At 54.5% G+C, this 25,280-nt stretch overlaps 1 protein-coding gene across 1 annotated transcript; it reads left to right on the top strand.

Moving 5' to 3' along the window:
* Positions 1–24,222, top strand: LOC142917150 (activin receptor type-2B-like). The gene is made up of 10 exons (XM_076061857.1): positions 1–100; positions 318–418; positions 8,865–9,023; positions 12,532–12,669; positions 13,639–13,782; positions 17,255–17,388; positions 17,625–17,736; positions 17,860–17,998; positions 20,526–20,656; positions 22,524–24,222. The coding sequence occupies exons 3-10, from the start codon at positions 8,976–8,978 to the stop codon at positions 23,172–23,174; spliced, it is 1,497 nt and encodes a 498-aa protein (XP_075917972.1). The 5' UTR covers positions 1–100; positions 318–418; positions 8,865–8,975; the 3' UTR covers positions 23,175–24,222.
* The last annotated feature ends 1,058 nt before the right edge of the window (positions 24,223–25,280 follow it).

Consider the following 25,280-nt stretch of genomic DNA (forward strand, 5'->3'; position numbering starts at 1 on the left):
GGGAGAGTCGTCGCGGGTTCTGCTACGCGGCGTGGCGCAACGTGTCGGGCGACATCCTGCTGGAGCGTCAGGGCTGCTGGGTCCACGACTGCCGTGGAAGGTGAGGAGGCAGACCGGTCAGACCAGCACACAGCAGCCCCCTCCTCCTCCTCCCCACCACCTCCTCCCCCCCACCTCCTCCCCACCATCTCCCCTTCTCCTCCTCCTCCTCCTCCCCACCATCTCCTCACCTTCATCTCCTCCTCCCACCCACCACCTCCTCCTCCCCCCCCACCTCCTGCTCCCTCGTCCCCCTCACGGTTTCCCACTGTGACCAGGAGCAAGTGCGTGGAGTCCAGTAGCAACCCGTTCGTCTACTTCTGCTGCTGTGACAGGGACCTCTGTAACATCGACTTCGCCCTACGGCCCAGGGCCCACGGTCAGTTTCGAGCCAGGAGAGACGCTGGAGATGGTTCGTGAGGCCGGGAGAGTTGATGCCATTCAAGCTCTCTCTCTCTCGCTCTCTCTCTCGCTCTCTCTCTCTCTCTCGCTCTCTCTCTCGCTCTCTCTCTCGCTCTCTCTCTCGCTCTCTCTCTCTCGCTCTCTCTCGCTCTCTCTCTCTTTTTTTACGATCAGAGGAAACAAGAAGATGCTCGGTGTAGTCGGCACTTTGCTCCGTTCATCATTTCGTTTTTTTTTGTTTTGTTTTAATGCTTTGCTTTATGTAAACCCCCCCCCCCTTTTAAATGAAAGACCCAACAATATATATTTTTTTCTTCCCTCCTTTCCCCTTCCCTCTCTCTCTACCCCCCTCTCTGCCCCCCCTCTCTCTCTACCCCCCTCTCTGCCCCCCTCTCTCTCTACCCCCCTCTCTGCCCCCCCTCTCTCTCTGCCCTCTCTCGTCCTACTCCATTTGGCTTTCTCTCGCGCTCTCTCTCTTTTCTTTATAACTATGACAAGTGCTGCATCTGCACGCAGCCCTTCCCACAGTCAAATGGCCTCCGACGGGTAGCTTAGATCTGCATGCAGAGCTCTCCGTCATCTGCCACCGAGCACACGGCCTCCTCCAGCGCCCACTGCTCCTTGAAGGCCGGCGCGGCGTGGGTCAGCCACGCGTGGCGGAACTCCAGCCACACCCTGGCTCCGACCAGAGTGCGGAAGATGCCCAGGCTGCTGGCTGGACGTTGCCCCTCCAGGGCCACCTTCCTCGCCCTGTATATGGCGAGCTTGGCGTAGCCGAAGAGCACGTTGACCAGCCCCTGAAGATGTTGGGGTCCGTCGCCCTTCGGGTATCCAAAGATGAGGACCGTCGGGGAGAAGTGGAAGCTGAACCTTAGGAGGATGTTTCTCAGGACCTTGAACAGCGAGTCCAGGCTCTTGCACTCCATGTATTGGTGCACCACCGTCTCCACTTTACCGCAGAACCGGCACTCCGGGGACGTGTCGGTGAAGCGCGCCAGGGAGACATTGGTGGTGACGGTGTCATGGGCGATGCTCCAGCTGAGGTCGCCGATGCGGTTGTACGTCGGGCTGGAGTAGAGTTGCCTCTAGCGAGGCCTCTCCGGAGAGACGCAGGGCAGGGCTTTCCTCCAGGCATGGTCCTTGTGGCTCCTCAGGGTGTCCTGTTGGTGGAACCGGACCATGTAGGAGTAGAGCACCTTCCTCTTTACATTTGCGAAGGCCACCTCCGGTAGGTCTTCTAGCTGGCACAGGTTGTGATCCGCCTTCGTTTGTCGGCATTGACGATGCAGTGGCACGACTGAGAGCTCCGGTGGAGGGGGATCGAGAGGGGCCTCGTCATCCCCAACGCCGATGGGGGGCGTTCTCCCCGCTGCCGCTGAGAAGGCCCCCTTGGCTTCGGCCAGGATCCGGGCAGCCACCCGGAGCGGCTGCAGCCCTGTCTTTGCGGCCATGTCTGCTGGTCCGAGCCACCGGCCCCGTGTTTCAGGCTCCACCAGATCCCCCATCCTGGTGAGCCGTGCATTGGCGAGGTGCCTCTCCATGCCAGGGGTGGTGGTGGTGGATGGCAGCTTTGTCTGTGGGTTCCTGAGGATCGGTTCGAAGACCAAATCCACGGCGGATCGCGGTTGGTTCAGCCTCCTGACGGCAAGGGAGCTCCATGTCTGCAGGACGCTTCTGTAGAAGGGTGGCAGCTGTCCCAGTGGGAGGCCCTGCAGGTCCATGTAGAATAGTTGTTTTGAGCACTGCAGACCCCCCAGTTGTTTCAGGAGGAAGGAGGCCGTGACGCTCCAGGCCGGTGCAGGGGCGGCGTGCAGGAACTTTTGCGCCGCCTGCAGTCGGAAGGTGGCCAGCTGACTCCGCACGCACACCAGCCCGTGACCGCCCTCGTCCAGTGTCAGGGCCAGGACCCCAGCCGCGACCCGGTGTCCTCCACCCGACCAGAAGAAGTCGAGGACTCGCTTCTGAAGTGCGTTAACGAGGTTCATGGGGGGGTGCAGGGAGAAGAGTCGGTGCCACAGCATGGACGTCACCAGCTGGATCACCACCAACGTCTTTGTCCTGAAGGTGAGGAACTTGCACAGGCGACCCCAGGTGCCCAGCCGCTCCTTCACCTTCTCCTCCAGCTCGACCCAGTTCCTCTGCGGTGGTTCCTCCTCTGGTCCGAGGAACACTCCCAGGTGGTGCAGCGATGTTGTGCTCCAATTGATGGCTTTTGCCTTCTCGGGACACTCGGTCATGTCCCACGCTCCAACCAGCAGGCCGCTGCACTTTTGCCAGTTCATTTTTGATGAGGAGGCCTTCGAAAAGACCTCCTGGCACTCATGCAGCAGGGCGACATCAGCCAGGGAGCGCAGGATGAGGAGGACGTCGTCGGCGTATGCCGTCAGGACCAACTTGACGCTTGGTTCCCTCAGCACCAGGCCGCTGAGTCTCCGCCTTATGAGACTCAGGAAAGGCTCTAATGCCAGGGCATAAAGTTGGCCCGACAATGGGCATCCCTGTCTCACTCCTCGCTCGAATTTGACCGGGGCAGTGAGGGCACCGTTGATCTTGATCATGCACTCCGCCTTGGTGTAGAGTAGGCAGATCGTTCGGACAAAGGCATCCCCAAAACCCAAGGTCTTGAGGGTTCCCAGCAGGTACTTGTGGTCCACTCTGTCAAAAGCCTTTTCCTGGTCAAGAGCCAGAAACGCGACTGGGATGCCCAACCTCTGGGACACCGCAATGAGGTCCCTGACCAGGAAGATGCCGTCGTGGATGGTTCGTCCGGGGATGGTGTAGGACTGGTCCCCGTTTACGACTTGTGCAATCACCCCTTTCAGTCGCAGGGAGAGAGCCTTCGTCAATATTTTGTAGTCTGTGTTCAGGAGGGACACCGGACGCCAGTTTTGTAGGTGCCTCAGGTCTCCGTTCTTGGGAAGCAGAGTGAGCACCGCCCTCCTCCAAGACTGAGGCATCACCCCGGCGACTGAGGCTTCCTCCAGCACCTCTCTGTAGTCCTCCTGCAGGTATGGCCAAAAAGCGGCGTAAAACTCCCCTGTTAGCCTGTCTAACCCTGGGGATTTATTCGGGGCCAGTCCTCTTACAGCTGCGTCAAGGTCAGTCCTGGTGAGCTTTTGCTCTAGCAGCTCTTTCCCGTCTTCCCCCAGGGTGGGTAGACCACTCCATGCCTCCGCCTGGGCCGGTTCCGATGTTTCTTCAGGGGAGAACAGGTTGCCGTAGAAGTCTCTGATGATGGTCGACTTCTGCTGGAGTTCGTGCACCAGGACACCGTCACCATCAAAGAGGCACTCCATGGATTTGTGTCTCCCATTCTGCCTCCCGAGGGAGTAGAAAAGCGGGGATCCCGTGTCGAGGTCCGTGATGAGCTTCACCCGGGATCGCACAAACGCTCCCCTCGTCTGCTCCTCATGTAGCCCTTTGAGACGCTCCCTATTCTCCTCGTATTCTTGGAGAAGAGCAGGGTCGCTGTCTTCGGCGAGGCGACCCTCCAAATTGAGGACTCGGGCTTCCATGTCGGTGATGTCCACGTTCTTCAGTCTGGTGCTCCCCCAGGTGTATTGTTGGCACAACAGCCTGGTGTGCACTTTGCCCATATCTCACCACTGGGCCAGAGAGTCGGACTGCGTTTTGCTTTTTCGCCACTCTTCCCAGAAGTCCTCGAACATTTCTAAGAAGGTGCCATCCTCCAGCAGTGAGTTGTTAAAATGCCAGTGGGACGCGCCCTCACGGGCCCTCTCCAGCCTGACACGGAGCACGATGAGGTTGTGGTCCGTGAAGGGTGCCGCCCTGATGCCAGTCGTTATGGCGCACATCACAAAGCTCTTGGCCTTGACTGCGTCACCGAGCCATCGCGCCTCGTCCTCGTGTACGTGAACTGGCGTTGGCCCGGGTGATGTATGCGCCACACATCCACCAAGGCGGCGTCCTCCAGGAGTCCCTGCATTTCCCTCTTAGGCCCTACTCCCCCCGGCTGCCCCCCCGAATGATCCAGGGCGCCAAGTGTGCAGTTGTGGTCGCCACCCACAATCACGCACTCGTCGTCCAGAATCCCGGCCAGGTGCCTCCTCAGGAGGTGCAGAAACGGGATCTTCTCCTTGTTGGTCACAGGCACGTACATGTTCAGTAGGTGGGTGGTGACATCGCCCACCCTGACCGTTACCGCGAGCAGCCTTCCCTTCACCACTTGGGTGTGGATGATGAGCTCGGGATGAAACCCTTTAGCGAACAGGGTCGCGACTCCACAGGAGGTGTTGTCAAGGTGGCTGTAGAAGGAGTCCCCTCCCCACTCCTTCCTCCAGTCATCCTCGTCCTCGACCGTGAGATGCGTCTCCTGAATGAAGAAGACAGAGGCAGCCTGTTTCCTCGCAAGAGACATTGCGGAAAACCTCCGCACTGCCTCCCTGCACCCGTTCACGTTCAGGGAGCCGATGTACATAGGCATTGCTTATTCCTTTCCCCCGTGGCCTCCCACCTTATAATTTGTTTGCGGAAAAATGTCAGCTTTGCCCTCTCCTTGCCCCGGGACTCGAGTCTCTGCTTGGCAAGGAGTCTCTCTGCTTGAGTCACAGAGGCCTTTATTGCTTTGCTGTCCTTCCATCGAGCCAAGGCAATGTCTGCTCTGTCTTTCCTCATGTTGGTCTCGTCGAGGAATTTCCAGAGATCTTCCGAGGAGATCAGGGGAGTCTGAGGGTCAAGGAGTGTAGACCCCTGGCTGCTCTCGCTCCCCATGCTGAAGCAGTCATCCCGATCTGAATCGATTTCCTCGGCGTCCGGCTCCGCTAGAAGGGCTGCAGCGGCTGAGCTGGCGCATGGCCCAGCAGCGTCCTCTCCCCCAGTGTCAGGGATGGCCTGGGATGGCTCCTGCTCAGGCTCTTCGGGTGGATGGCCCGGTGTCTCTTCCGCTGGTTTTGGATCAGCAGTGGGACGGGGACCTTCCTCCTCATTCCCATCCATTTCGTCCTTGCCCTTGGTGAGTGTCTCTCTGCCAACTTCTACCTCTTGGTCAAGGGCTTCCTGTATAGCTGGTGGGGAGTGAGTCTCTATGACAACAGTAGGCGGGTCGATTTCCGTGGTGATGTCGCCTTCATCGTCGACGGTCTCCTGCTGTAGAAACCCTTCCCCAGACGCACGCTGCTTCTTCCTCTTGGCGGGTTTCTTCCTCGCCGCCCACGCGTCACTCGGCGTGGCATCCGGGAAGGCAAAAACCGCGTCTTCGGCGTCTGGCAGCTGTTCTGCTTCCTCCCCTGGTGTGGGGGGTTTCACCGCTTCTTCCTGTTCGAGGTCTGGGAGGGGTTCCTCCTCTGAATTTGACCCTTGAGATCCGGGTCCTTCTGTATTCTTCCTCTTGCGATTTGTTCCTTGAGGCGGCGAAGTTGGGGCCACGACTTCAGGTGTAGGAGGATTCGTGGCTCGCAGGCCCGGTGTGGGCTGTTGGGGGGCTTGTTGCAATAGGGGCTCTTGCTGCTTTGCCCCCCTTGCTCTGCCTCCCTCCTCCCCGCTCTTTTCTCCGACCCTCGCCGTCGTTGGTTTAGGGCAATCCCTTCGTAAGTGCCCCTCTTCTTTGCAAAGATTGCATCTGATGCAATCTTTGGCATAAAACAGTCTATGGGCAATGCCTGCATTGACAATGACAAACGAGCCCTCTTCCTGCTGTCCGGTAGTCAGCAGGACGTGCACCTGCCTCTTGAAAGATAAAATGTGATTGAGAGCAGGATTTCTGCACCCCAGTGCCAGGGCACGTACTGGCACCACGATGGTGCCCAGCTTGGACACGTGTTCCAACACGGCCTTGTCGGGGATGTAGGGCGGCACGTTCCAAACGACTATTCGCGCCGCCACCGAAGCGATGGGTTCCAGCTGGACGTGGAGTCCCCCCACGGTCATCCCCTTCTCGACGGCCGCATCTGCCACCTTTTTCGTCGTCAGGAAGAAGACGGCTTTCCCGCTGACCTTCGAGGCGTGGGTGATGGTGGCTGGCGGGACGATGGCGACCAGGGCCTCGACGTACGCCTCGATCGTGACGGAGCTCGAGGTGTAGCAGCGGATGCCGTTCTCGCGCAGCGGCAGTGGTCGCTGCGCGCTTGGGGGGGTTCGCTTTGGAGGAGAGGCCCTAGTGGGGGGCCTCGTGACTCCAGGCAGATTGGCAGCTGCGACCTTTGCGTAGGTGGCCATTTTATTCCTGCTGCCTTCAATTTCTACCTGACTGTGGTGCTGTGCTTCTGTACAGAGCTCCCCTTGAGAGAATGTAAACTGAGGATGAATAAAGAATCCTCGTTTAAGAAAATAATGAAAGGAAAAAAGAAAGGAAAGAGATATATTTATTCAATAAACTATTTTTATTGAATAAATTATGAAGCAGTAAATGAAAAAAATAATTTGATAGTGATATCTAATTATAAATTTGCGTGTTAAATAAATTAATGTATTTTGCAAACAAATCTACTTTTTAGAAAAATGTGTTTATTAAATACATTCACTCATCGTTAAATAAATATAACTTAGAGTCCTTGCACACTCGTGGAGGCAAACAAAAAACGCAGTGTTAAGGAATCATTAACTAATAGGTTGCTTTAGCCTCAAAGTAAACAATTGCTTGTGTGGCCTTAAATTGTGAGGCACCTTTGTCAAGGTTTGAAAGGGTCAAGGTGCCTCACTTCTGTAAACCAGCTTAAAAGACGCTACGAATCTTAACAACGTTCATTGAAGCTCTGTCGTCCCGACAGGTCTGTTCCTTTCACCTGAAGAAGGCCACTTGTGTTGTGGCCGAAACGTCGTGAGAATTTTATTGTGTTATTTTATTAATTTATTATTTTATTCTCATTCTACGTGACTTTACCGAAAGAACCAAAGAAGATGAATCCTTGCAGTCACAAAAGCTTTAAATCGAAATTTAAGATAGGAGAGTGGCCTCCTCGACGAGGGCATGGAAGTGGCGATGTTAATGTGAGAGATTAGCGTGATGTTATTGTAAAATCGAAGAGTGGTGCAATCCAAAGGCATGCGTGCAAACCCAACGGGTGCAATCCAAAGGGCATGTGAGTATGTTAGTGCAATCCAAAGGCATGATAGTGCAATGCAAAGGACACGTGAGCATGAGAGTGCAATCTAAAGGACATGTGAGCATGAGAGTGCAATCAAAAGGACATGTGAGCATGAGATATCTAAGAGAGATGCATAGAGAGATACACACAGAGAGTCGGAAATAACAGCTGACATAGGCAGGTAGGATGGAAACATCACAGTCAGTTAAGACTGTACCTGGTTAATAACGTCCTTCCAATGATTGCTCAGTTTGTACCCATCTTCTTGGTTGGAGTTGTGTCTGTGTTTATGTATCTGGATGGCTTCATGAACAAATCTCTGAAGGTAGCCGGTAGGTTTGCAGAGTACCTCCGTCTTGGAAAAATCAATTTCGTGTGAACCCACAGCGTTAAAACAATGATCGGCAACGGCAGAGGTATTAGTCCTACCGTGTTTCAGATCTACCTTGTGTTCACGAACACAGTCCGAGACATGTCGTTTCGTTTCCCCAATGTCACTGTTGCCTCAACCATAACTCAGTTTGTAGACACCAGGGTATTGCATGTCAGGAATCACATCCCTTTCAGATGGGATTAAATCACTGATTTTGTGTACTGTGTTGAAACGAACCTGGATCTTGTGCTTGTTTAAGATTTTGGAAATCTATTTGGTAACCCCTGCTATGTACAGTAAAGTGATGGTCTTGGTTGGATCCTCAGAAGGTTGTCTCCGCATGGCTGGGGAGACAGCTTTGCAGATGTACGGTCCGAGTATCCGTTCATCCTGAGGGCTTGGTGTACGTGCTCCAACTCACTGGCTAGGTGGTGCTGGTCGGAGATGCAACGGACCCTATGGTGTAGTGTTTTGACGAGGGAATTCTTCTGGGCTGGATGGTGGTGGGAGTCAGGCTTTAGATAGGCATCCGTGTGGGTGGCTTTCCTGTAGACCGAATGTCCCAACAAGCCATAAGGTCTCTTCTCGATCAAAACATCCAGGAATGGTAGCTGACGACGTCGTGATTTATTTTATTTTTTACCTACGTGACTTTGCCGAAAGAACCAAAGAGTATGGATTCCTGCAGTCACGAAAGCTTCAAATTCGATGGGAGCCTTTAACAATGGAGTCTATGGGAGCCTTTAACATTGAAGTCTATGGGAGCCTTTAACATTGAAGTCTATGGGAGCCTTTAACATTGAAGTCTATGGGAGCCTTTAACATTGAAGTTAATGGGAAACTTTAACATTGAAGTCTATGGGAGACTTTAACATTGAAGTCTATGGCAGCCTTTAACATTTAAGTATATGGGAGGATTTAACATTGAAGTCTATGGCAGCCTTTAACATTGCAGTCTATGGGAGCAGCCCCTGTGAGTGGCTTCACAGCTGAGCCTCCTGTTGCAGAGGGCACTCAGCAGCCTACGCCGGTGGCCAGGCCGGTGCCCTACGCCGGTGGCCCTGCTGGCCGTCACGACGCTGCTGCTGCTCCTGCTACTGCTGCTGCTCTCCGTGTGGATGTACCGGCGATGCCGCAAGCTGACGCACGCCACAACGCCTCCGCAGGTGGTGGTGGTACTATGTGTGCGTCTGTGTGTCTGTGTGTGTGTCTGTGTGTGTGTGTCTGTGTCTGGCAGAACAACCCCCTCCCTCCTCGTGGTGCCGGACGGGCAACGTCATGGGCAGTGCCGTGGGGGGAGGGCCAATTCCGATTGGCCTTTCCCCTCATTGCGTCTGTGGCCACCACAGCAGCTAAATGGGGGCTCTGGACGGGTGCGAGGGGCTGGTAACCCCTCCACCTTCAATAAATTACCACTAAACCATGTCTAAAATATCTAATTAATAAGCTTGTGCCGGAGGCCCCGGGGGGACAGGCGTCTTTGACGTCTCCTGGCCAAACCCCATTTGGCGGAGCCAGGAGATTGATTCTTTACCCTCGGGGCTCCTCCATAAACAACAAAAAGCCACTACGGATGGCCACGTGGAATGTTCGAACGCTCACTGCGGAGGAGAGGCTGCCACTCCTCTGTCGGGAGCTGGGCCGGTACCGTCTGGATCTCTGTGGCAATCAGGAGGTCCGGTGGACCAGCTATGGCTCCTGCCACTATGAGGAGTGGACAGTCCTCTACTCGGGGAGGAGACTACTAAACAACAGGGAGTGGCTCTTCTTCTGGACAAAAGAATGAAGGGGGCGTGGGAGCGTGGCGGTGATTTGTGGGAAGCTGTAAGCCCCAGGCTACTTTGGGCTCGCCTTCCCATCAACCGGAGGCGAGGAGTGGTGGTCAGGGTTACTTATGCCCCCACCGAAAACGAACATCCGTGGAGGGATGCTGGCAAGGTCGATGAGTCAGATGCCTTCTATGACCTCCTGTCATAGGTGCTGGCTAAAGTGGCCCCTCGGGATAGAGTCATCTTGTTGGGTCACTTTAATGCCCGAGTTGGTCATGATGCTGGCACCTGGTCTGGAGTGATTGGAAAGCATGGGCCAGATCAGCTCAATAACAACGGTAGGAGGCTGCTAGATTTTTGTGCAGCCCATGGGCTTTAAATTACCAACACGCTGTTCAGGCATCGGCGCATCCACACAACATCATGGACGCATGCCGGGTCCAAGCAAGAACATCTGCTGGACTACATAGTGACGGATCAGCGGATGTGGGTCCATGTCCTTGACACCAGGACCTACCGTGGAGCTGATCTGCCCTCTGACCATCGACTTGTCATCTGTAAGATGCGCCTGCCATTCTTCCACTCGGGTGGTGGGTATACACCCAGGACCCCATTCCAACCTAAGGTGGCCTGGTCTCAGCTAGCTGATGAAAGTTGCAAGCAAGAATTTAATCATCGCTTGCGGCTGGGGTTAGCATCGTCCCCCACTCCTCCAGATGTCTAGGGTACATGGGTGAGGTTTAGGACTGTGACTGCGGTCCAGACCTCCCAGAAACCCTGGCTGACAGAGGAGGTGTTCAGGATAGTTGAGATAAAGCGACAGGCCCACTCGAATTGTCTACAGCATCCCACGTCAGAGAATGAGGAGGCTTACCGTAGCCTTCGCTCAGAGGTTCGGAGAGCCGTGAGGCGCTAAAAGGATGGGTGGTGGTCGCAGGTTGCTGTGGAGATGGAGTCTGCCTCAATGGCCCGCGATCACAAATCCCTATTTAACTCCATCAAAAAAGTAACCTGCAGCGCCATACCTATTACCATCATTAGGGGAAAAAACGGGGATCCAATCTCCAACCCCCACGAACAGGTTTGCAGATTTGCTGAGCATTTCTGTGAAGTCCTGGGGGAAGGGAAATCCCTCGACATGGGGATGAGCCTGCAGAGGCTGCGGTGCCCCAAATATTTTAAGAAGTCACCCCTTGTGAGTGGTTGGCTGAGGTGCCATCTGTTGAGGAAGTACGAAAAGTGATCCAGAGTCTGAGACCAGGAAAGGCACCGGGCAGAGATGATCTCCCAATCCACAGTCATTCCCTCCCTTCTCTACGCTTTAGAAACGTGACCCCCCCAAATGGAACATCTTCGCCAGTTAGAAACATTTTGGCTGGCCTTCCTACGATCCATCCTGGGTTTAACCAGGCTGGATTGTGTGAGGAGCTCACAAATCCTTGAAAGATTTGGACAAAGTCCCATCGGTGAGCTCCTACGGCAGGCAAGGCTGCGTTGGCTGTGCCATGTAGCCCGAATGCCCAGCCACTGCATGCCTAAACAGCTTTTGTTCAGCCGGATCGAGAGGGCTAAATGGGCGCGGCACGGGCTAGAGAAGAGATGGAGTGATGTGGTACAAGAGGATGTGGAGCTGAGTGGATTTGCCGATGACTGGTACCAGCGGTGTCAAGATCGGCCTCTGGAGGAGGCTCGTGAAGGACGCTGCTGGGCAGTTGGAGGCAGTCGCCCTCCAACAACAACGGAGGGCGGAGGAGTGACGCTCACAACAATGAGCGGAGCGCTGTGTGGCTAAGGCACAGCAGGTTGGCACAGTAAGGGGCACAGGTGGTGCATCAGCCAGTCATCTCAGTCATCTCAGTCAGTCGACCCGTGGCACCTGCTGGGTCTGCCCCGTGACCTCCTGCCAGCGGGCGTTCGACACTTCTAGTGGCCTCAAGGTGCACATAACCTGGCACAGGCATCGTGGTGATGTCACCGCCACTTAGTGGCGAATGGCGGTTGTTGTGTCTGTGTGTGTGTGTGTCTGTGGGGAGCGGCAGTGTAGTGGTTAGCGCGCTGCGCTATGAACCTGGCGACCCGAGTTCGATTCCCGCTCACGGCCAACACCGCGTGGATTATCTGAACCGGTCCTGGGCCTCCCCTAGATCGACTAAGCCTGAAATGAGTACCCGGTGCGATGTGTGAGCATTGCCATCGGGGCGACAACGGCGGCCGGGCATGGTGCTGGGCAACTCCCCCTCCAGAAAAGATAATTGTTTTGAGTCAAATAAAAACGTTGTTTCGTTAAAACAACCACCACCCGACACGGCCAATCAGTAAGGTTAGTGTCACGTAAACAAGACGTGGCCAATTCATTACTAGTATATAGTGTAGTGCAGAGTGTCATGTATAGTAGTGTATAGTGTAGTGTATAATAGTGTAGTGTATAATAGTGTATAGTGTAGCGTATAGTTGTGTAGTGGACAGTGTAGTGCATAGTAGTGTATAGTGTAGTGGTGTATAATGAAGTGGTGGATAGTGTAGTGTATAGTGTAGTGTGGAATATAGTGCAGTGTATCGTGTAAACTTGAGTGTATAGTGCAGTGTATAGTATGGTAGTGTATAGTGTTGTATATCTTGTGTATAGTGTAGTGTATGGTGTAGTGTATGGTGTAGTGTATAGTGTAGTGCATAGTGTAGTGTATAGTAGTGTATGGTGTAGTGTATAGTAGTGTAGTGTATAGTAGTGTAGTGAATGGTGTAGTGTATAGTGTAGTGTATAGTGTAGTGTATAATGTAGTGTAAAGTGTAGTGTATAGTAGTGTATAGTGTAGTCACTTGCCCTGCCGGTCTGTCGAGGCTACGCGACGGGGGGTCTCTGCCGTTAACGGCAGCAAGGGTGGCTGACGGTCCACTTCGCCAACAGGAGGCGGTGAGCCTGACGGCGCTGCTGCTGCTGCGGCCGGTGCGCCTGCTGGAGTTTAGGGGCGGCGGTCGCTTCGGCTGCGTCTGGCGCGCTCAGCTCCTGTCTGAAATCGTCGCGGTGAAGATTGTCCAGCCCGTGGTGAGACCCCACACACACACACACAGACCCTACACGACACGTGTTTCTACAGACTGGCGGAGGCCCACAGAGACCTACAGTGACCCATAGAGACCCAAAGAGACCCATACTCAGAGAGACCCACAGGGACCCACAGAGACCCACAGCAACCCACAGAGACCCACAGTGACCCATAGAGACCTACAATGACCCATAGAGACCCATAGAGACCCATACTCAGAGAGACCCACAGCGACCCACAGCAACCCACAGAGACCCACAGCAACCCACAGAGACCTACAGTGACCCATAGAGACCCAAAGAGACCCATACTCAGAGAGACCCACAGCGACCCACAGAGACCCACAGCAACCCACAGAGACCCACAGTGACCCATAGAGACCCATAGAGACTCACAGCAACCCACAGAGACCCACAGAGACCCACAGTGGACCCATAGAGACCCATACTCAGAGAGACCCATAAACACCCACAGAGACCCATACTCATAGAGACTTAACAGCAACCAACAGAGACCCATCGAGACCCATAGAGACCCACAGCAACCCACAGAGACCCACAGCAACCCACAGAAACCCACAGTGACCCATAGAGACCCATAGAGACTCACAGCAACCCACAGAGACGACCCTTAGAGACCCACAGTGACCCATAGAGACCCACAGAGACCCATACTCAGAGATTCACAGAAACCCAGAGACCCACAGAAACGCACTGCGTGTGTCTGCGTGTGTTTCCATGCGTCTCCATATGTCTCCATTTCTCCGCGTGTCTCCCGTGTGTCTGCGTGTGTCTGCGGATCTCGCCACGTGTGTCACCCCACGTCTCCGCGTGCATTTCTGCTTCCCCCCGCGAGACTTCTGCGCCTCTGGACGTGACCTCGGACTGGGTAACTTCACGCGTTTGCTCCCTCCTCCTCTTCTCCCCGCCGTCGTCATCGGCATTGTCTTCGTCCGAGACGCTCAGCAGAACCAACGGCTGTGGCAGAACGAGGTGGATATTTTCGGCACGCCCGGCCTGAGTCACCGCAACCTGCTGGAGTTCATCGGCGCGGAGAGGCGGGAAGGGAACGCCGAAGCCGAGCTGTGGATCATCACCGCCTTCCACGAGCGGGTTCATAGACTCACTCACCATGCAGAGACTCATAGACTACTCACGTAGAGACTCATAGACTACTCACACAAACACACACGCACAAAGACACACATGTAGTGCGTTTAACTGAGGTGCACACTTGATCTTGGAGGCAACATGTTTATTACCACAGGTTAACATTCACAGGATAATGACTTAGGATGGTGACCACCACAGATGACTATATACTTAGGATGGTGACCACCACAGATGACTATATACTTAGGATGGTGACCACCACAGCTGACTATATACTTAGGGTGGTGACCACCACAGCTGACTATATACTTAGGATGGTGACCACCACAGCTGACTATATACTTAGGGTGGTGACCACCACAGCTGACTATATACTTAGGATGGTGACCACCACAGCTGACTATATGCTTAGGATGGTGACAACCATGGCTGACTATATATTTAGGATGGTGACCACCACAGCTGACTATATACTTAGGATGGTGACCACCACAGCTGACTATATACTTAGGATGGTGACCACCACAGATGACTATATACTTAGGATGGTGACCACCACATATGACTATATACTTAGGGTGGTGACCACCACGGATGACTATATACTTAGGATGGTGACCACCACAGATGACTATATACTTAGGGTGGTGATCACCACAGATGACTATATACTTAGGATGGTGACTACCACAGATGACTATATACTTAGGATGGTGATCACCACAGATGACTATATACTTAGGATGGTGATCACCACAGATGACTATATACTTAGGATGGTAACCACCACAGCTGACTATATACTTAGGATGGTGACCACCACAGCTGACTATATACTTAGGATGGTGATCACCACAGATGACTATATACTTAGGGTGGTGACCACCATGGCTGAATATATACTTAGGGTGGTGACCACCACGGCTGACTATCTACACGCTGGACGGGATAATTACTAAGTCGGACCAGGACAGCGAACACGCTGCCTGGTCCACGCGCGCGAAGACCGGAGACCGAGGACCCAGGCTTGAAGATGGCGGATTGATTCCCAGAGACCGCCCAAATTTCAAAATTTCACTTTCCTCCGTCGAGACCGACCATAACAGCATTCAATTTGAAGAAATTAAAATCCCAATGCCTCCTTCCGATATCACCACAGAAGTCTTAAGCGTCCGTATCAAATCCCATCTCGGCCCACTCACTGTGATCAACGTCTACACCCCAACCGACCAGTTCTTGCCCTCGTAACTATCAGTTCAAGATAAATCGACTTTTACCAAACAACGACTCAATTTACACCATTGGAACCTCCTTTGCCAGTAGCAAAATATGATAATTGGTTTTTACCCTTATATCTGGCAACAAACTGACACCTTTTTTTTACAAGGAGTCATGTTTGCATTGACCACAATACCTGCGGTCCAACACCCATGTTAGACGAGGGCTCTAAGGAAAGCTGTCTCGGGTGTGGACCAATCAATTTCAAGTACAGTGCCAATACATTATCAGAGTTGTGTGTTTTTTGTTTGCATTCCGACCGCAGGTATTGTGGTCAAAGCAAACGTGACTCCTTGTCAAAAATGTGTCAGGTTTGTTGCCAGATAAAAGGGTAAAATATCTTGAACGGCTCCCCCTATGGGGTACTCGGTGAAAATCAAACCAGAGTTCCATTATCTGGCCCTTCATCCTCACCAGATATCTCAATAGCATCAGGAAACCTCCTGTCGTCAATCGGCTGGCAAGTCTTTAGGGCCCTTGGATCCTTCCACCTACCAATTGTGTTGACCCTCAATGCCGCCAAGCCTTCACAAACTCCTGAACATCGCTTGTATTACAACTTTAAAAAAAAACCAACTGGCCACTTTTTACTTCAGAATCAGAAGCATTATTCGCCGACAACATCAACCATATCCACACATCCGCACATAACTCTGAAAATATTTTCATAAGCATCATCGCAACCACCACCAAGCACACCACCCCGGCGGGTTGCTACAACCAACGCCTCCCACTAGCAAAAACCCCCAAAATTCTAGGTGTAACCTTTGACACCATGTTTAGCTTCGCTCAACACGGCAGAAACGTCCATGCAAAGGTTAACCGAAATAACATCTTACGAGCTTTAGCCGGCACATCTTGGGGTCAACAAAAGGAGACTTTACTCCTAACCCACAAAGCCATTGGACGTCCCATCATCAATTACGCCAGTCCCATTTGGTGCCCAAACCACTCCTCTACAGGTTACCAAAAGCTCCAAACCTCAAAAAACCAGGCACTTCGCCTAGCTACAGGATGCCACCTCGTGGCGCCCATTGACCATCTCCACCAAGAAACCAAAGTTCTTCCGATTCAAGAACACTGCAAGCTTCTCACCGATCAATATCCGGCATCATGCCACTCGACAACGCATCCTTGCACAAAGCTACTCAGAGCCCCCCCCTGCACCTGCTAGGGAAATGAAATCCACCTTCCTTTACTTCAGCTCCACCAACGTGCAATAAACTTTAAACGCTCTTCCACCAAATAGCACCACCAAATCAATGTAGAACCACTTGCGCACCGCCGCCACCGTGCACCGCCTGAACGCCTACAAGCCCCCAATGTCATGCTAGGGGGTTGGCCCCCACCCATAGCAGACGATGAAAAATCCCCAGACCCGGGCAACTCGCACAAGACCGGCTCGACTCCGTTCAGGTGACTGCTGCTCCGTGCTAGCCGAATACCAACATCGAATCGACCCAAACGTCCCAAACTGCTGCTGCCCTTTGTGCCAAGCAACGCCAGAAGACGTCTCCCATTTTCTCAGTTGCCCAAAACGCGGACCAAAAATTAGATCGATTGATCTCTGGCTAGACCCTTCAAAAGTGACGATACAACGCCACCTATAAACAGAAAGTGCGAGGAAAAGAGCAACACACAGAGACTCATAGACTACTCACATAGAGACCCATAGACTACTCATCCAAACACTTACACTACTACTACCACTGCAACCACCACTACTATAACCACTACCACTACTACCACCACTACTATAACCACTACTACTACTACCACCACCACTACCACTACCACCACCATCACCACCACTACTACCACTACTACCACTACTACCACCACCATCACCACTACCACCATTACCACTACTATCACCACTACAACCACTACTATCACCACCACTACCACCACCACCACCACTACTACCACCACCACTACCACCACCACCACTATCACCGCCATCACCACTATCACCACTACCACTACTGCCGCCACCACTACCACTACTATCACCACTACCACTACTATCACCACCACCACCACCACTATCACCACCATCACCACCATCACCACTACCACCACTGCCACCACCACTACCACTGCCATCACCACTACCACCACTGCCACCACCATTACCACTACTATCACCACCACTACCACCACCACTGCTGCTGCTCCCCTCTCATCACCCCAGGGCTCCCTGTCCGATCACCTCAAGTGCTCCACGTTGTCGTGGGCCGAGCTGTGCCACATTGGCGAGACGTTGGCATGCGGCCTCGCCCATCTGCACCACCACGTTCATGGAGGCAAGCCGGCCATCGCCCATCGGTATGTCAGTAGCAGGCCACCCACGGATCACCGTGGGTGGCGGAGTGGGTGGGGGGGGGGGGCCCTGCCAACCTTGGGTTCAGACTCCGCTTGCTGCTCACGCTGCTCTCTCTGACCCTTCGACCGCTCGAACGCGATGAGAGAAAACTAAAAACTAATCTAATCTTGAAATTCTTTTTGTTATTATATCACCCCAATACCCCCACCCCCCCCCCCCCGTCCATCTCTACCCACAGCGACTTGAAGAGCAACAACGTGCTGCTGAGGAGCGATTTGTCGGCCGTCATCGCCGACTTCGGCCTGGCGCTCAAACTCCAGCCGGGCCGCCCGCTCGGCGACATCCCGCGGGTAAACGCCGTCGCCGCTTGCTCGTCGGAGACGCCGAGCGTCGGACGCCGCCGCCGTTCGTTACCCGCCAAGAGACCGGAGAGCGTCGCGCCGAACGTGAAACCCGAGCGTCGCGCCCTGCAGGTCGGCACTCTCTGCTACATGGCCCCCGAGCTGCTGGAGGGCGCCGTCTGCTTGCGGCGCGACGCCTTCCTTCGTATCGACGTCTACGCCCTGGGGCTGGTTCTGTGGGAGATCGCCACACGCTGCACGGCCGGTGGCGGTGAGTGGCGGTGGCAGAGGCAGCGTGGCCCCGGGGGAGACAAAGGCCGCCGGGGCGTGGTGCTGGCCGACCCCGCCCACCCCGATACCACGGTGCCGACACCACGTGATGTGTGTGGGGGGGATCTATGTGTGGGTGTGTCTGTGCGTGTGTCTGTGTGTGGGTCTGTGCGTGTGTCTGTGTGTCGGTCTGTGCGTGTGTCTGTGCGTGTGTCTGTGCGTGTGTCTGTGCGTGTGTCTGTGTGTGGGTCTGTGCGTGTGTCTGTGTGTGTGGTGTGTGTGTGTATCTTTTTCTGTGTCTGTGTGTGTATGTGTCTGTGCGTGTCTATGCGTGTGTCTGTGTGTGGGTCTGTGTGTGTGTGTTTCTGTGTGTGTCTGTGTGTGTGTGTCTGTGCGTGTGTCTGTGTGTGTGTGGTGTGTGCGTGTGTCTGTGTGTGTGTGGTGTGTGCGTGTGTCTGTGTGTGTGTCTGTGCGTGTGTCTGTGCGTGTGTCTTTGTGTGTGTGTGTTTCTGTGTGTCTGTGTGTGTGTGTAATACCATCATTAAGGGAAAGAACGGTGATCCAATCTCTGACCCCCAGGAACAGGTTTGCAGATTTGTTGAGCATTTCTGTGAGGTCCTAGGGGAGGGGAAATCCCTCACCCAGGAAAAGAACATGGGACAAAGTGGGGATGACCCTGGCGAGGCTGCGGTGCCTCAAATATTGGAGGAAGAAGTCACCCCCTGTGAGTGGCTGGCTGAGGTGCCATCTGTTGCGGAAGTACTGAAGGCGATCCAGAGTCTGAGACCAGGAAAGGAACCGGGCAGAGATGATCTCCCAAGCGAAATGCTGAGGGAGGGTGGCGTTTGTGCACAAACTGCCCTACATGACATAACAACAGTCTGGACCACTGGATGGGTTCCGCAGGATTGGAAGGATGCTCTGGTGGTCCCCCTCTTTAAGAAGGCGGACCACACAGACTGGAACAACTACAGGGGCATCTCACTCCTCAGTGTGCCGGGAAAGGTCCTGGCAAGGATTATTCGACATCGCCTTGCCAGGCACGCTGAGGAGAGGCTTGCGGAGCCCCAATGCGGTTTCAGGAAAGGGCGGTCCTGCACTGATGCCATATTTTACGTCTGTCTGCTACAGCAGAGGTGTAGGGAATTCCAACAAGACCTACATCTCTGCTTTATTGACCTGGTCAAGGCCTATGATACCATCAGTAGGCCTGGGCTCTGGGTTGTTCTTCGTGCTTTTGGAGTACCTGACCCTCTGCTCACAATCATTAAGGACCTTCATGATGATGAGCGGGCCCGGGTAAAACTACGTGGCTGGGAGTCAGAGCCATTCGCTGTACACCTTGGGGTGCGACAGGGATGTCCTCTGGCTCCCACATAATTTAACATCTATTTTGACCACGTAGTTCATGAGCCCTTCAATAGCTGTACCGGTGGAATTTCCATCGGGTACAGATATAATGGGAGGCTGATCGATGCCCGGGTGCGGTCAAGGGATGGCTCCCTATTGCTCAACAATGTTACGTATGCCGACGATCTGGTGATAGTTGCTCACTCAGAGGAGGAGTTGGAGGCGCTGCTGCTGAACCTGGAGCTTGCCACTAAGAGGTAGGACCTTACCATCAGCCCCACCAAAACTAAGCACCTGCCTGGGTATTTTGTACCATCGGTCAATCCACCCCCACAACTCCCAATTGGTGACGGGGCAGTTGTGGAGAGAGTGGAGAGTTTCTCAAACCTGGGCAGTGTGCTCATGACCGGCTCCGGTTTAACAGCAGAGGTCTCACTCCGAATCAGTCGAGCGGCAATATCTTTTCATCGGTTGCGTAACGCTGTATGGAGCTACCTGGTCTCTCACTCCGCATCTCCAGGTCTTCTCGGCCACGGTCATTCCCTCCCTTCTCTACGCTTGCGAAACGTGGACCCCCCGGTTGTAAACTTTTAGGGTGGCCTGCCTACGATCCATCCTGGGTTTAACCAGGCTGGATTGTGTGAGGAGCTCACAAATCCTCGAAAGATCTGGACAAAGTCCCATCGGTGAGCTCCTACGGCAGGCAAGGCTGCGTTGGCTGGGCCATGTAGCCCGCATGCCCAGCCACCACATGCCGAAACAGTTTTTGTTCGGCCGGATCAAGGGGGCTAAACGGGCGCGGCATGGGCTACAGAAGAGATGGAGTGATGTGGTACAGGAGTACGTGGAGCTGAGTGGACTTGCCGATGACTGGTACCAGCGGTGTCAAGATCGGCCTCTGTGGAGGAGGCTCGTGAAGGACGCTACTGGGCAGTTGGAGGCAGTCGCCCTCCAACAACAACGGAGGGCGGAGGAGCGACGCTCACAACAACGAGCGGAGCGCCGGGTGGCTAAAGCACAGCAGGTTGGCACAGTAGGGGGCACAGGTGGTGTGTCTGTGTGTGTCTGTGTGTGTGTGTGTCTGTGTGTGTGTGTCTGTGTGTTGTGTCTGTGTTGTGTGTCTGTGTGTGTTGTGTTTGTGTGTGTGTCTGTGTGTGTGTCTGTGTGTGTTGTGCCAGGCGTGCTGGGTGAGCACCGCGCTCCCTTTGAGGACGAGGTGGGTGAGTGCCCCACGCTGGATGAGCTCCAGCACATCGTGGTGCACGGCAATGGCCGCCCAGCGATCCAGGAGCCCTGGCTCAAGCACCCGGTCGACATCTCACTCAGTCACTCACTCAGTCTCTCACTCACTCACTCACTAGCTCACTCACTCAGTCACTCACTCAGTCACTCAGTCACTCACTCACTCAGTCACTCAGTCACTCAATCACTCAGTCACTCACTCAGTCACTCAGTCAGTCACTCACTCAGTCACTCAGTCACTCAATCACTCAGTCACTCACTCACTCACTAGCTCACTCACTCAGTCACTCACTCAGTCACTCTCTCACTCACTCAGTCTCTCACTCACTCACTAGCTCACTCACTCACCTGCTTACTCACCTACTCGCTCACTCACTCACTCAGTTACTCAGTCACTCCCTCACTCACTCACCCACTCAGTCATTCACTCACTCGCTCACTCACTCGCTCACTCACTCAGTCACTCACTCACTCACTCACCCACTCACTCAGTCACTCACTCACTGGCTCACTCACACACTCCCTCACTCACTCACTAACTCGCTCACTCAGTCACTCACTCACCCACTCACTCAGTCACTCACTCACTCTCTCATTCACTCCCTCACTCTCTCTCCTACTCACTCACTGGCTCACTCACACACTCCCTCACTCACTCATTCACTGACTGGCTCACTCACTCCCTAACTCGCTCACTCACTCACTAACTCGCTCACTCACTCACTCACTAAATCGCTCACTAACTCGCTCACAATACTCACTTACTCTGTCATCCACTCCCTCACTCACTCTCTTACTCAGTCACTCACTCACTGACTGGCTCACTCATTCATTCCCTCACCCACTCACTCCCTCACTCACCCACTCACTCACTCAGTCACTCACTTGCTTACTCACTCACTCACTCAGTCACTCACTCACCCACTCACTCACTCAGTCACTCACTCACTCACTCACCCTCCTACTCACTCGTTCACTCACTCAGTCACTCACTCACTAGTCACTCACTCGCTCACTCAGTCACTCACTTGCTTACTCACTCGCTCACTCACTCAGTCACTCAGTCACTCACTCGCTCACTCACTTCCTCACTCACTCAGTCACTCGCTCGCTCACCCACTCACTCACTGAGTCACTCACTTGCTTACTCACTCACTCACTCAGTCACTCACTCACCCACTCACTCACTCAGTCACTCACTCACTCACCCTCCTACTCACTCGTTCACTCACTCAGTCACTCACTCACTAGTCACTCACTCGCTCACTCAGTCACTCACTTGCTTACTCACTCGCTCACTCACTCAGTCACTCAGTCACTCACTCGCTCACTCACTTCCTCACTCACTCAGTCACTCGCTCGCTCACCCACTCACTCACTGAGTCACTCGCTCACTCACTCTTTCCCTCCCCTCCTTCCTCCCTCTATGTCGTCTCCCTTCTCTCTTAGCCTCCTCTGTCGCACCTCCTGGTCAATGTTCCTAGGGTGCAGCGGTGGCTATGAGATGTTGACTACCTCACCTGGTCTACAGGAGGCCGTGGGTTCGATCCAGACCCTGACGATGTCTGCTGCTGTATTTGGAGTTGCGTTTTAACCTCTGATGATGGTCACTCATCCAGCAGTGGATTGACCACGACTGATGTCACATTTACCATCGTCTCTCCCGGTCTGTCAATCGGTGATTGATTTTGATCTTTCGCTATCGGCGGTGGTGGCGTGGTGGTGGTAGCGGTGGTGGTGGCAGTGGTGGTGGCTTGGTGGTGGTGGCTTGGTGGTGGTGGTGGCAGTGGTGGTGGTGGTGGCAGTGGTGGTGGCTTGGTGGTGGTGGCTTGGTGGTGGTGGTGGCTTGGTGGTGGTGGTGGCTTGGTGGTGGTGGTGGCTTGGTGGTGGTGGTGGTAGCGGTGGTGGTGACGATGTTGGTGCGTGACCCCCAGGGACTGTCCCAGCTGTGTGTCACCATGGAGGAGTGCTGGGACAAGGACGCGGAGGCTCGCCTCTCGGCGCACTGCGTGGAGGAGCGTCTGGCGCAGCTGCGGACTGACCCGGGGCTGCCTGGTGGCAGCGGTGGCACCACAGCCGCCGCTCCACCCACCACCACCACCACTATCATCACCGCCCCTCCACCCACCACCACCACCACTATCGTCACTGCCCCTCCACCCACCACCACCACCACCACCGTCACCGCCCCTCCACCCACCACCACTATCGTCACTGCCCCTCCACCCACCGCCACCGTCACCACCGTCACCGCCCCTCCACCCACCGCCACCACCACCACTATTGTCACCGCCCCTCCACCCACCACCACCACCACTGCCCCTCCACCCACCACCGCCACCGTCACCGCCCCTCCACCCACCGCCACCACCACCACTATCGTCACCACCCCTCCACCCACCACCACCGCCACCGTCACCGCCCCTCCACCCACCACCACCACCGCCACCGTCACCGCCCCTCCACCCACCACCGGCACCGCCAGGCCCTTCTGCTCCGACCCCGGCGTCGTTGTCCGTCTCTCCACCCCGACACCCCCTTCACTCCTCCTCCTTGTCGCCCCCATCGAGGAGTCGAGCCTCTAGGCCGGGGCGGGCGCGGTGGGTAGGGGTGGGGGGGGTACCCCATGAGTTGGACGAATGACCATCAGCTTTGCTAGGCCTGGCTGGACAGGCTTCACTAGGCCTGACTGGACAGGCTTTTCACTAGGCCTGACTGGACAGGCTTCACTAGGCCTGACTGGACAGGCTTTACTACGCCTGACTGGACAGGCTGTTTTCACTAGGCCTGACTGGACAGGCTTTGCTAGGCCTGACTGGACAGGCTTTTCACTAGGCCTGACTGGACAGGCTTCACTAGGCCTGACTGGACAGACTTCACTAGGCCTGACTGGACAGGCTTTTTCACTAGGCCTGACTGGACAGGCTTCACTTGGCCTGACTGGACAGGCTTCACTAGGCCTGACTGGACAGGCTTCACTAGGCCTGACTGGACAGGCTTTGCTAGGCCTGGTTGGACAGGCTTCACTAGGCCTGACTGGGCAGGCTTTTCACTAGGCCTGACTGGACAGGCTTCACTAGGCCTGACTGGACAGGCTTTTCACTAGGCCTGACTGGACAGGCTTCACTAGGCCTGACTGGGCAGGCTTTTATACTAGGCCTGACTGGACAGGCTTCACTAGGCCTGACTGGACAGGCTTTTTCACTAGGTCTGACTGGACAGGCTTCACTTGGCCTGACTGGACAGGCTTTTTCACTAGGCCTGACTGGACAGGCTTCACTTGGCCTGACTGGACAGGCTTCACTAGGCCTGACTGGACAGGCTTTACTACGCCTGACTGGACAGGCTTCACTAGGCCTTACTAAACAGGCTTTACTAGCCATAATAGAGGTGTTTGGGTCTTTACTAGGCCTGACTGAACAGACTCCACTAGGCCTCACTGGTCAATCCACAGCTGGATGAGTGACCATCAACCTTTCCTATACTGTTAAAGTCCTATCGTGTTTGTGTCTTGTGTTGTTTTTGTTGTAACGTTCTGACACCGTGCCCCCTACTGGACATCTGTGACACACCAAGAGCTTTACAGCTCTTCAGATTCCTCCGGTGTTAATAAAGACTGGCATCACTCTCAAATGTTTGTCGTTTGTAAAGCTTCCGCCCCATTACGCTCCCAATGACTATGACGCATTAGCAAATCGTAGCCCGTTTAGGATCAGCAAGATCACACACCCACAACAGGGGTTGTGTATGGGTTAGTGTATAGGGTAGTGCATAGGAGTGTAGTGCAGTGGCGTCACTAGGGGGGTGCGGGGGGTGCGGACCGCACAGGGTGACACCATCAGAGGAGGTGACACCAAAATGACTGTACAATTTCTGTTCAGTGTTTCAGTATAAATTTATTATTTTAATAAATAAATATATTCCTGCAGTTCTATAGCTAAGTCCAGCTTACACGCGCAGCGGGTTTTATGGAAGTCAGAGACAAATCTTGGAGGCGACACTTTTATGCAACATAAACACCCGGCAGTACAGTCCCAGTCTCACACAGGGCGATGGGCCCTTCCAACCACTGCCTGGGGAGTTACTGCCTCCGGGCAAGCGTTGCCCTGTCACGGGGCTACAACTCTGGGTCCTCCGGCTACGGGTGCCCTAGAGGAGGCTGCACCGACCCGACCCAGCCAAGGTGCGGGTTCCGACCACTGGCCCACTCGGACCCGGCCCTCACAAAGACATCGGGCCGGGGGTATCCCAGGGTCTCACAACTGAGCCACACAGAGTCCCGGTCCTTACAAGGGCAGCGGGGCTAGGGGGTCCCAGGGCACTAGCCAGCCGGTCTTCTGGCTTCTGTCTTGGACTGGCCCCGGACCCTTCCCGTGGTCCGGCTTTTATACCCAGCACCGGTGCGTCAGCCCCTGACTCCGCCCACCTTCCAGAGAGTTCCAGAGGGGGCTCTGGGGGATCCCAGGACACCCCATAGCCCCCTCCTGCTTTGGGGCTGGGGATATAGCGACTGCCCCTGCTGGACCCTGCCTGCCCCTGCAGGTAAGTGTACACAGCCCATTGACATCGCCACACGTGTGTTGTGTTGTATAATGACGAGTAAACTTCTTACGAGGCACACTCTGTTTATTGTCTTCTCTTACACAGTCCTTAACACACACAGAGGGGTATACGGTCCCCTCAACCGATAC

The sequence above is a fragment of the Petromyzon marinus genome, unplaced genomic scaffold, assembly GCF_048934315.1.
Source record: "Petromyzon marinus isolate PM22_M1 ecotype Great Lakes invasive population unplaced genomic scaffold, UKy_Petmar_22M1.pri1.0 PM_G_Scaffold_43, whole genome shotgun sequence".
NCBI lineage: Eukaryota > Metazoa > Chordata > Hyperoartia > Petromyzontiformes > Petromyzontidae > Petromyzon > Petromyzon marinus.